The 13,570-nt window shown below is 34.2% G+C and overlaps 1 protein-coding gene across 4 annotated transcripts in view; it reads left to right on the top strand.

The window, feature by feature from the left end:
• The window catches only part of LOC111045819 (transcription factor Sp9), a 285,561-nt gene that overhangs the window by 152,666 nt on the left and 119,325 nt on the right, over nucleotides 1–13,570 (top strand). For 2 of the 4 annotated variants that reach the window (XM_039436364.1, XM_039436363.1), the window contains exon 3: nucleotides 4,680–4,718. The exons of the other annotated variants lie outside the window; for them this stretch is intronic. In XM_039436364.1, the coding sequence (XP_039292298.1) occupies nucleotides 4,680–4,718 (39 nt within the window). The remainder of the gene's footprint in view (nucleotides 1–4,679; nucleotides 4,719–13,570) is intronic. 4 annotated transcript variants of the gene reach the window in all.

Below are 13,570 nucleotides of genomic sequence, written 5' to 3'. Positions count from 1 at the left end.
TCAAATTCATTTTTGATAATTGAACTATTGTCGTTGAGGTCAGATCTATTAACCACATCACGCAAAGTATGTACTGCTTAAATTGAGGAAAATAGAAAAAAAAGAGGAGAAGGAAGAGAGAGTGAGAGAGAGTGAGAGAGAGGAAGTGAGAGAAAAAGAGAGAGGAAGAGAGAGAGAAAGAAAGCGAGAAAAACTGTGAGAGACAAAGATACGCAGCAGAGATATTAAGCACAGTTAATCGTTCCATAATTGTGTCTTCAATTTTAACTTGGGAGAAAACAGTCCACATGAAATGACATTGTAACCGACTTGATTATAAGCTGCATTCAAAATGACATGTTATTATTTCTAGCTGGAAACTTGGTACAAAAGACTCCACATGCGTACTTGCAAGTTTCGATGCGAATTTTAAAACCGGTAACGCAAAATATATAAAATGAAACCGTAATGGTTACCTCAATTATTCCGCAATTAAAGCCGTAATTAGTACTTTATATGCTTCTACAATCGTAGCGTATTCATTTAAAAATCCAGCAACTTGTTCCCATAAGCATATTTGTTGTTGTTGATAGTAAAATATACTAATTTTTGCAAATGATTGCTCAATTATTTAAAATTGTAGTTGAAATGTGCAGTATTCCTTCAGGAGGAAACAAATTATTTGCTATTAAATGCCTACAAGATTGTAAATAATTATGAATTAATAATCTTGGTGTGGTTATGGTATATCTAAGGGACTGCTCTTTTTTCATACTGCTTTAAGTTATAACATCCATGACCCAAAACGAGTCTTCATGATGGAAATCGTTACCTAAGCAGAATAGTTCTTTCTTCAGTTCAGTCAAGTAGGCCTATTTGTAGATGTTGTTAAAATATAAATTATTTCAAACTGTTTATCTCATGAATAGAGTCTCTGCAATATTGAAGTGAACAACTACAAGACCTATAGTCCTATAGTCCTATAGACCTATAGTCCTATTTCGGACTATGTGTAACCTTATCTAAATTTGGGAGAGGAATAACAAAAGGCTACCTCAATTTTTTCTCCCTATCATTTTCCATGATGTACTTTTTGTATGAATCAATAAAGAATATACGATTGTGGATAAGCGCAAGGTGAAAATCCAAAAACCTTACATTGATGTAGCAGAATACAGAAAATGATGACCACTACAACTAAAAAACTCTGTGTTATGTTTCGAGTTTCAAGTGTGTGTTATTTTATTCTTTTAATATTTATCCTATATTGCTTGTATCAATATTATATCCAAATTGAATGACTAATTCAATATTTGTTATTAATAACAAAATTATGAATAACAAAACAAATATCTGTTTGTGAAATAAATGGGTTGATTGATTGAAAAAAAATTTCGAATTAAAAATTTCGAGTGGAATGTTGCAGTATGAATATGAGTAAGGTAATAATCTGGTTAATCAGACTATTAACTATCAGGTAAAATTTGGAGAAAGATGAAGTTTTTGACAATTGCCTGTTCTTCTATTCCCAATACGTCTTGTAAACCTCATGTGGTAAATGAAGTGGAAACCTCTTTTGATAATGAAGTAGATCATTGTAATGATGCAATATGATTGTGATCTCTATTGGTTTCTGTAATGACTTATCAGTTTATTGTGAGAGAGCTTTCAAATGTCATAAATACATGCAAAGATATATGGGAAGAAATCTATCCATATCATCATATTAATTACTTTTTTCGATTTGTATATTCTTCTATAATATGGGTCGAACATACAATACTGTATTTTGTTCTACAACTATTATAATGAGACTGAGTGCCGGTTGCACAAAAGTCGATTGAATTTTAATCGTGATTAATTCCACGGGAATCAATCAGAGAAGCCGTCTTATCAAAAAAAGCCTTCTCTTATTGGTTCTCTTGAAATTAATCACGGTTAAAATTTAATCGGCTTTTGTGCAACTGGGCCTGAAAATATTATTATATAGAGTGAATTTTGTTTTAAAAACGTGCCAACTAATGATCAAAATCAGCACATTGTAGAATGAGATGATTCACCCACTCCAACAGCATTACTGCTCTATTGACTTTGTTGGCCGGTCACTAATTCGCTCGTAAAATTTGATCACCCGCAAACCAACAAAACCGAAGCGAAAAACGAAAACATCGCTCAGCACTCGTTTATCCGAACCGTTTTCGGATTGTGCATGTTTTTGATTACGTAATAAATGACAATCGATTAGAAGCGCTCGTCGTGTCGGTGAGTTATCGCCGCGATCACAACACGACAACGACAAATCAATCAGATACCCACGCAAATCTGCGTGATTTTTCACGTGCAAAACATCATTTTTCCGAGCAAATCAATGGGCGTGATTGGACGCATTTTATTCCGATAATAGAAGAATGAGCGATAAATGAATGAGTCCTCCCTTTTTATTTTATTCAATGTTTGATTTATGTCAATGATTGATATTCGCTGTCGAAATAAATGAAAATAAAATTTATGGAGGCGTGTAGAACTCATTTGAAAAGTCAGCCAATATATTGTTTGCATAACAGTAAGGATGAATGTAGGCCATTCATTTTTATGGGCTATCACATTTTTTGGCAATGACGTTGAAATATTCTGGATTTTTGACAAATATTTCGAATGAGGTAGTTTATCTGCTTGTTTGTGATATCTTGATATATAAATTATAGTAGCAGTAGGACACTAAAATTCCTATTCAATATCCTACATTGAAATATTGGAATATATCGGAATATTTAGAGACTTTCACTTTGATTTCTAGATGTTTACAACTATACAGTGTTAGAAAACTCTAGTACACCTCTATACTCAATATGGGAACTTTATAATAATACTCATGAACTATTCGCAATTTAATCCGTTGTTATCTACTCAAGAAATTTTTCTAAATGGAAAATCTAACAAACGATTCCTTGATCTCTCCCTATACTTCTATATGAAACAAGACACGAATGTATAGACAAGGAAAAATTTTCAGTACTCTTCATAGTAAGTCCGAGTGTCAGAACTCAGAGGCCCGGTTGCACAACCGCCGGTTAAATTTTAACCGTGATTAATTTCACGATAACCATTCACAGAAGGCGTTTTTGAAAAGACGGCTTTACTGATTGGTTCTTGTGGAATTAATCACGGTTAAAATTTAACCGACTGTTGTGCAACCGGCACAGAGACTCAAAATTAAGCATTGAGTTCTCAACACAACCAATTGACTATTCTGAGATTATTGGCAAAATTTGAAATGGTTATTGCAATTGATTCAAGAAGATTGTACAGATTGATGATAGAGCGAGAGAGTGATTGATAATAGTCGAAAGAAGCTGATTCACTAGGAGGAATATTGCAACCAAAATGATGACTTATTTCATCCGCAGATTATACCTTCTGTTCTGCGAATAATTTCATTTAATAACAGTCATTAAATCTGCGTCAGGTACGATAAAATTTGTGAGTTATGAGTATGACCGATACTGCAATGCAATTCTTGTACACACTTTGCTGCATTCTTTTCATTCATGTATGGGAGAAATTGCACATATATTTCTACCTGGAATTCAGCCAATGTTTTTGAAGACAGTAGCTTATACGGTGATCATTATTATTTTATGATTTGTTCAGTTGCGACCTGAAAACTCTGACACCAGACCTGAGCCACCCAGGTCATTCGATGTTATTATTATTTTTTATTTTATGATTATCATATTTTCAGCGATCATGGAGATACTGCAATTATATGATTAATGAAGTTTTTATTTTATGTTTATTATATTTTCAGCGATCATGGAGATACCGCAATTAGATGATTGATGGAGTTTAACCATAGAGAAACGATAGCATAAGTAGATATCCCAAGGTATAGGGCGTTTATGTCGCAACTTTCACTGTTATCCCAACCCGATAGTTCACATAGTTCTTTCCTATGCAGCTGTGTGACGCTGCTAGTCTCTCAAATTGTTCCGTCCATACACTGTCACCCCAACAAAACAGTAAATATTGACAATAATCGACAGTAATCGGCTTGAGATAACAGTAAAAGTTGCGACATAAACTCCCTATACCATGGGATTACTCACGCTATTATTGTTTCTCTATGTTAAACCATAGAGCTTATGATTGCATTCTATTCTTCGTAATTTTTATGTTAGATGACATGAAAAGGGCATGAAACGAGTACAGCCAAAGATGATTTACTACGAATCTACTCATATGATCCTGTAACTCAAATTTGTTAGAATATTGTAATATGTGATTGACAAATGGGACTTCCTAATCAAATGTGATTCATAAATAAGAATTTTTAATTAAATTTATTGGTCATTTATAATCTGATCATTTCAACAATAACTGTAGGAAGCGCATAGATAAAGAATTGACAATGTTCAAATGCACCAATAACTGTCTTGCTTTTGACACTAGAGTCACTACCTTCGTAAACAGAGGAGGTAGTGCTAGAGTGCGGCTTATAGTTCCTATCTTGAAACTGTTTTTTTTCATGGATTACTACAATAATCTGAATCGTATCAGTGAAAAATATTGCAAAATATATATACTTTTATCAGTACATAATATCTATAATATCATCCGTAGTTACAAAATCATCATATTTTACAATGAAGTCTGCTGTATGATGTCTAATTTAACTCATCAAAAATTTTGTCTTGTTACAGGTGAATGGAAATCTGTCTTCCAGTGATACTGGCGGAACGGTAATAATTACAATATTCGAATTTCCTTGGACTTTTTAAAATATTATGTACGAGGATTCCTACTTGATATATTTGACATGTCGTACACCGTTTGAGCTGTGCTCATCATATGCGGTTTTATACGATGGGATAACAATAATAATGATAATAATAATAATAATAATAATAATAATAATAATAATATAATAATAATAATTCTCAGTTTCAAGCGAACCTCGTTTCAGCCGTCTTTTATCGATTCAATGATACAAAATTATAATGTAAATTGATTATTACCGTGCTTCGGATGAAAACGTTAAGTCGTCGGTGCCGGCTGCCTAAAAAGCAGTCGTTAGGTCATGTCAGAGGCCCTGAAATTCATCAGTTGCGACTTGAAAACTCTGACACCAGACCTGAGCCAGCCAGGTCACTCGATATTATTATTATTATGTAAAATAATTTGGGGGAGAATCAACAGGCAAAATTTTGTATCTTCCATTATCATCAAACATCTTTCAAAATAGATTTACTGTCTACTTCTGAATTAACTAGTGGTTCACCTAAGAAGTACATACAACAAATAAATGATGATTTTTTTTCTGAAAATTAAAAATACATAATTGGATTTCTAGTAGATTGAATTCTTCTAAACCGACTCCTGGGCTTTTAAAACACCTTTCATCACTGTAGCAAGATTGATTCAACTAAAAGATATGTTGTCATCAGCACTCAGAGTCTCACTAATGGAGTGTGAAGGTGTGCTGACAAAACAGTAGGCGAGTCATATAAATTTAATCTCTGCTGAATCACGGTTATATACGGGGGCGACGCTGTGGGACGGCTTTTTGTAAAGACTTGTCAATCACAGTCCATAATTTGCTTTAAGTGCTGTCTTCAACTATCATTTTTCAATAATATTAATAATCTTCAATTTGTTTCAAAATTATTAAAATCTTGATGATGTCATGCATGCTTATATGATCAAAATATCTATTCTTTGACAAATATCTCGAATGAGGTAGTTTATCTTCTTGTTTGTGATATCTTGATATATAAATTTCAGTGCAGAATAGAACAGTACTTCATTTAGCAGTAGGACACTAAAACTCCTATTCAAAATCCTCACATTTTTTTGGCAATGACGTTGAAATATTGTGGATTTTGACAAATATTTCGAATAAGGTAGTTTATCTGCTTGTTTGTGATATCTTGATATATAAATTACAGTGCAGAATAGAACATTACTTCATTTAGCAGTAGGACACTAAAATTCCCATTCAATATCCTACATTGGAACATTGGAATATCTTGAATTATCCTTCTATTTTGAAGACTTTTACTTCCATTCTAGATGTTTACAACTATACAGTGTTAGGAAACTCCAGTAAACCTCTATACTCAATATGGGAACTTGATAACAATTACTATTCGTAATTTAATCCGTTGTTATCTACTCAAGAAATTTTTCTAAATGAAATATCTAACAAACGATTCCTTGATCTTTCCCTATACTACTAGATAGACATGAAACAAGACACGAATGCATAGACAAGGAAATTGTCAGTACTTTTCATAGTAAGTCCGAGTGTCAGAACTCAGAGGCCCAGTCGCACAACCGCCGGTTAAATTTTAACCGTGGTTAATTTCACGTTTTCAGTTTTTGAAAAGACGGCTTTACTGATTGGTTCTTGTGGAATTAATCACGGTTAAAATTTAACCGACTGTTGTGCAACCGGCACAGAGACTCAAAATGAAGCATTGAGTTCTCAACACAACCAATTGACTATTCTGAGATTATTGGCAAAATTTGAAATGGTTATTGCAATTGATTCAAGAAGATTGTACAGATTGAAATAGCTGATTCACTAGGAGGAATATTGCAACCAAAATGATGACTTATTTCATCCGCAGATTATACCTTCTGTTCTGCGAATAATTTCATTTAATAACAGTCATTAAATCTGCGTCAGGTACGATAAAATTTGTGAGTTATGAGTATGACCGATACTGCAATGCAATTCTTGTACACACTTTGCTGCATTCTTTCCTTTCAGGTATGGGAGAAATTATTGCATATATTTCGACAAAATACTGTACCGTACGGGCTACTCTACCTGGAATTCAGCCAATGTTTTTGAAGACAGTATACGGTGATCATTATTATTTTATGATTTGTACAGTCGCGACCTGAAAACTCTGACACCAGACCTGAGCCAGCCATTCACTCGATATTATTATTATTTTATTTTATGATTATTATATTTTCAGCGATCATGGAGATACCGCAATTTGGTGATTGATGAAGTTTTTATTTCATGATTATTATATTTTCAGCGACCTCATCTAGATGATTGATGTAGTTGAAGCTTATAATTGCTTTCTATTCTTTGCAATTTTTATTTTGGATGGCATGAAAAGGGCATGAAACGAGTACAGCCAAAGTTGATTTAGTACGAATCTACTCGTATGATCCTATACCTCAAATTTGTTAGAATATTGTAAGATGTGATTGACAAATGAGACTTCCTAATCAAATGTGATTCATAAATAAGAATTTTAAATAAAATTTATTGGTCATTTATAATCTGATCATTTCAACAATAGCTGTAGGAAGCGCATAGATAAAGAATTGACAATGTTCAAATGCACCAATATCTGTCATGCTTTTGAGACTAGAGTGCGGTCTATAGTTCCTATCTTGAAACTGTATTTTTCATGGATTACTACAATAATCTGAATCGTATCAGTAAAGAATATTGCAAAATACATATACTTTTATCAGTACATAATATCTATAATATCATCCGTAGTTACAAAATCATCATATTTTACAATTATGTCTGCTGTATGATGTCTAATTTAACTCATCAAAAATTTTGTCTTGTTACAGGTGAATGGAAATTTGTCTTCCAGTGATACTGGTGGAACGGTAATAATTTATTACAATATTCGAATTTCCTTGGACTTTCTAAAATATTATGTACGAGGATTCGTACGTGATATATTTGACATGTCGTACACCGTTTGAGGTGTGCTCATCATATGCGGTTTTATACGATGAAATAACAATAACAACAACAATAATAATAATAATAATAATAATAATATTATGACCTGAGGGTAACATTGTCACCAAAGAGGAGGAAAAACAGACGACATATCATGACCTACTAATAGAGCTGCGCAGGCTAAACCCAGGCTACTCTGTGAGAATGGTGGTGCTGATTGTAGGTGTACTTGGGGGACCCTCATTTTTGGCCAACCTTAGAACGATTCCAGCCTGTGGGAGACCTGCTACTGTACTTGCAGGTCGGATGCAGAAGGCTGTCATTCTTGGTTCATTACGTCTACTCAGAGCAAACGATTTAATGGTAACGGACCCAGTATGATTGTTTACCACATGGACATGTGGAGCAGACATTCTGCAAAAATCGCTTGTCACTCTTCCTTGGGGGTCGGAGCCCAGGGAAAGGGCGGTCAAGCAAAATCTCAAACAGGGAAAAAAATAAACTTATGTAGACTATGTGACTTATGTGACTTATGTAGAAGATGTGGTATGGCCCCCGAAACATTGCAACACATCATGTCAGCTTGTCAGTTGATTACTTGAGATTTGTCAAGACTACTTGAGGCGCCAAAACTCTGTTGCTGGGATCCTACACCAGGATCTTGCCCTGAAGTTTGGACTAGTGGATCAAAAACTGCCATACTATCTATACAAGCCACTTTCTGTACTTGAGAATGATACAAACAAGATGTATTGGGATCGCTCTGTGCTGACTGACAGGACAGTTGTGCACAACCGGCCAGACATTATCCTCATGAACAAGCCAGGATGACTATCTTGATTGATGTTGGCATACCATGTTGCCACAACTTGGAACAATATTACAATGAGAAAATATCCAAGTATCTCCCCCTGGCTGCTGAAATCAGGGATGTCTGGAAGCAGGAAAAAGTTACAACTGTCCCTGTAATTATCTCTACTGTTGGAGTGATCGGGCAGAAGGTTTCAGCGAACCTCAGTCGCCTTGGTGTCTCAGGGAGTGCAAAACATGGAATTCAAAAGACGGTTGTACTCAGCACGGTATCAATGATTAGATCCTTTTTAAATTTGACAGAATAGATATGTACCAAAGTCTCGCCAATGGCCGACTTGGGTTGCAATAAAAAATGCTCACTTTGTAGGTGATGAAATAATTGAATAATAATAATAAAAATCCTCAGTTTTAAGCGAACCTCGTTTCAGTCGTCTTTTATTGATTCAATTATACAAAATTATAATGTAAATTGATTATTACCGTGTTTCGGATGGAAACGTTAAGCCGTCGGTCCCAGCTGCCTAAAAAGAAGTTGTTAGGTCAAGTCAGAGGCCCTGAAATTGATCAGTTGCGACCTGAAAACTCTGATACCAGACCTGAGCCAGCCAGGTCACTCGATATTATTATTATTATGTAAAATAATTTGGGGGAGAATCAACAGGCAAAATTGTATATCTTCCATTATCATCAAACATCTCTCAAAATAGATTTACTGTCTACTTCTGAATTAACTTGTGGTTCACCTAAGAAGTACATACAACAAATGATTTTTTTCTCAAAATTAAAAATACATAATTGGATTTCTAGTAGATTGAATAATCCTTCTAAACCGACTCCTGGGCTTTTAAAACACCTTTCATCACTGAAGCTAGATTGATTCAACTAAAAGATATCTTGTCATCAGCACTCAGAGCCTCCCTCACTAATGGAGTGCGAAGCTGTGCTGACAAAACAGTAGGCGAGTCATATAAATTGAATCTCTGCTGAATCACGGTTATATACGGGGGCGAAGCTGTGGGACGGCTTTTTGTAAAGACTTGTCAATCACAGTCCATAATTTGCTCGAAGTGCTGTCTTAAACTATCATTTTTCAATTCTATTTTTAATACTTTTCAATTTGTTTTAAAAGTATTAAAATCTTGATGACGCCATACATGCTTATATTATGATCAAAATATCTATTCTTCCACCCGAGTATCCAATAGAACTTAGTTCAATGTCGTTTTCTCTAGCATTTCTTGGTTTCTGTGTTCATTAGTTCGATAAATCAAAGTTTGTCTGTAAGTCCAAATAGATGCAACACTTTACTGGAATCATGACGCCAATTGAAAAGATGATAAGCAGGCTGTTCAAGATTGATAGAGTTGTGTTAATATTCAGTTTAAGATACGAGTAATATAGAAGTTTGTTGTACTTGAAATGAAAATGGAAATGAAAACCAATAATAACTAAATCAATATACTGTAATTAGGATACGAGTAATATAAAAGTTTGTTGTACTTGAAATGAAAATGGAAAAGAAAAACAATAATAACTATATCAATATACTGTAATAGTAATATGTGTAGCCTACTATATTATAATTTTTACTTTCTGTGTTGTTTTGGAGGTGATACGAATTTCTTTTCTGTGATAGATTTCATCCATATTGAATGAAAACAAATGATATTGTATAAACGATTAATTCATTGGAACAATTTGAGAATTGAGTTTCCTGTCTAAACAGTCCATAATTTGCTTGAAATGCTGACTTCAATTGTTCTTTTATCACTTTCCAATTTGTAATAATTTTTAGTAATAAACTGAAAGCTTGGAAATTGAGCAGCCAGTAAAGCATCACTAATTTGATCTTATCTTCAGTTTCTAACTTTTTGTTATCTTTCTTTTGACTTTGACCTTGTCATACCATTTTTTATCAAATTCTACGTCTTCTCTGTTGTAGTTCTTTCACTTTTGTCTTCCTGATTTCTTATATTCTTTTGGCTATGTTATTCATAAAGTTTCTCTTCGTTTGTCGCTGTGTAACGGTTCTGATGACCATATTTAGAATACTTGGGCGTGACTAGTCTCTCGGCCAATGAGAGTCGATCTCAGCGTTCATTGGTCAACAGTCAATGGCCAATCGAAGGGCTTCTGCTGCTCAAAGCTTGTTTGTGCTTTCAATCCACCAGTGATTGATAATGGTGTAACTAACTAGTATCTCAAATTGTTTTAATTAATAATATGTTTTCATCAATTAATAATTTTAATACGTAGATGTTGTTAATATATTGATGATTGAATAATGATAGTAATATTCGAAGGAGCTTGAAAAATGAGAACTGAGCTTCAATATGAAAATTACGTATACTCGAAAGTATCAGATTTTTGACAAAGTTTTTAGATTTTAGCCTATTTTTCGGACATGTTACTATTTATCACAATTTGGGAACAGAATAGTTTTGGGCTATTGGCCTATTGTTCTTTCCCGAATAAAAAAAAAATTGAAGGGTTTTTAGATACTTTTCCTTTGAAGAGTTTTCATACTAGTTCTCTGGTCTTAAAACCGAGAATCAAATAAATTTCAAATCTTCAAAGCTTGATGCAGTATATTTTGTTTACTATGAGAAATATGCAATCTTGAATACTACTTCCACACAACGCCAAGGGATAATCTAAGTATCCATCCATCATAAAATAATCCAGAAGAAGAGAGAGTATCAGTATTAAAAAAATGTGCAACTTGAAAAGATCATGATTGATTTTCTATGGATATTTGAGAAGCATTCGGCTCGCTTCTCGATTCTATAAACCATTCAATCCGATTCGCCTGCCACTTTAATTTTATTAATTTGAATTCAATTGGAATAGCCGATTGAGCGCAATTCATCCAATTTGCGAACGAGCCTCAACCATGGCATAATATACAAATTGAATGGTTACTACAATGTATGATACGAGCTGTTGTATATTCTACTGAATAATTACAAAAGATTATAGGGATGTAACGAGAAATTATTGTTTTATACGAGCGGCGCGCAATGTCGTAAATCTTGCGATAAAGTGTATAAAGTATGGAGCATTAGTATGCGAGCTTTATGGCTGAGTGTTGTTGGTGCTCCTTTTGTTGTGCGAAAGATGGGTTCGTGAACAAGCGGCGGTGCGGGGTGTTGATGAGAGGGGGTGCGGGGGATGAATGGGAGGGGTAGGTGGGTTAATGGGAGGGGAAGAGGTGTCGATTACTTTGCAAAAAGAAAAGTTTGGAGGACAGAGACCGGTCCGGCGAAATAGCTGCACGAGCTTAGGAAAAGGCAGGATCACAGTTATTCGATTTACTCAAAAATTTCCTCTTGATACTCTGTTGAAGACAAGAATTTGGCTTTGATATTTCCATCATGCCTCGATGTAATAATAAATTGTTGAACAGTATAGTTTGAGGTAGAATTGAAGAGTCTCTGTTACAATCAACTGTCGACTATTAATTGCATGCCTCATTGAATACAATTTTCATGACATTCATTGAAACATGAAGTGACTGTAGATTTTTAATTAGCTAGCTGGGCCTCGGCTAATTTTCCACATCAATTCAGTCATATTTTGGAATATCCTACTATATTAAGCTAGCAATTTCTGTATTTATATATCTGGTTATTTTTATATCTGGTTATTTTTATATCTGGTTATTCAAGTTTAATGGATCTCGAAAATTTCTTTAACGATTTTCATGAAATTTGGAACATAGTAGGTTTATGATATAAAGATTCAATTGCATTAGTTCTCATCCTTGAAAAAACTCGCTGAACGACATTAAAAGGATAATTCATCCTTGGCTGAAACATCTGTGGATAGTAAAAAAGTGAGTGAGCGAGTGAGTATATGAAAAATCAAAATAACGCATCCCCGAAATTCATAAGATGACGTATAGCCAGCTGTGAATTATAAAACTCGATCATTTTAGAGAATTGTGTTCTGTTTATCAATAAATAAAAATAACGAGCGAAGCTCGGTGCCCCGATATTAATAGATTAAATTTAAATAGTCTACATCAACAGACTTATAACTTGATTGTTCAATGGAAATAAAATGTTATTTATTCACTCATCCACGTTATTTAGACAGTTGGAAATGTTTTGTATATTAGAGTGAATAGAATTAAGATTTTTTTCAATTGTACTGTGAAATTCAATGATGTTCTATGAATTAGAAATTGTAGTACCTTGATAAGTCACTTTATTGACCGAGCGAATTGAGGTCTAAGATTCAAGTTGACGGTTTGGCATTTCTCTTAATGTTTAAATGTTTGAATGTTTAAATGTGTATATGTTTTATGTTGCGCATCTACGGCGAAACGCGGTAATAGATTTTCATGAAATTTGACAGGTATTTATCATAAATCCACTGACAAGTGATCACACAGATGTGTGGAGAAGCCAGTGTATTGCCGTATTCCATACGGTCTATAGTTTCAATCAGGTACTTGTGGATGAGAATACTGCGTGAGGTCTACTGTTCACAGAACTACTGATAGTTGATTGATGTTATAGTTGGTAGTTGATAGTTGATAGTTGATTAGTTATCTCCTGCCCATGAGAAATTAATTAGTCCTCAGACCTGTTTCAAAGGGCAGAGAATGTGCAATCACGTGGTTTTCTACCACTTATTAGGACGCTGGTGAGTGATTTGAGGTAATACTTGTATGTAGATTTTCCTGAGACATGATTTTTACAGAACATACTCCTCACGCTTCTCATTTTGAGAATCAAACTCTTTTGAGATCTTAAAAATTATTGTTCTACTAACCTAATAACAGTGATTCCGATATCTGAAAGCTTCTACGCACATTTCTCCCTCGCAAGCCTACCATAAACTAATTTTTATAACTCCTGAATTGGCGTAACACGTTGAAATACGCGTATAGTGTAAATGCACGTTATAATGGCACTGTTCCATCAGCAATGGTATTGCTATCCTAGTCTATCATTCAACGGATAACGTTATCTCTTTCTCGCTTTGCTCTGTTGCTGGATCGTCTTTGAAAAATGTAGAATTGATAATTAATTAACCGAGCGAAGT

The sequence above is a fragment of the Nilaparvata lugens genome, chromosome 10, assembly GCF_014356525.2.
Source record: "Nilaparvata lugens isolate BPH chromosome 10, ASM1435652v1, whole genome shotgun sequence".
Lineage (NCBI taxonomy): Eukaryota > Metazoa > Arthropoda > Insecta > Hemiptera > Delphacidae > Nilaparvata > Nilaparvata lugens.
This window is presented reverse-complemented; position numbering and strand designations above follow the sequence as displayed.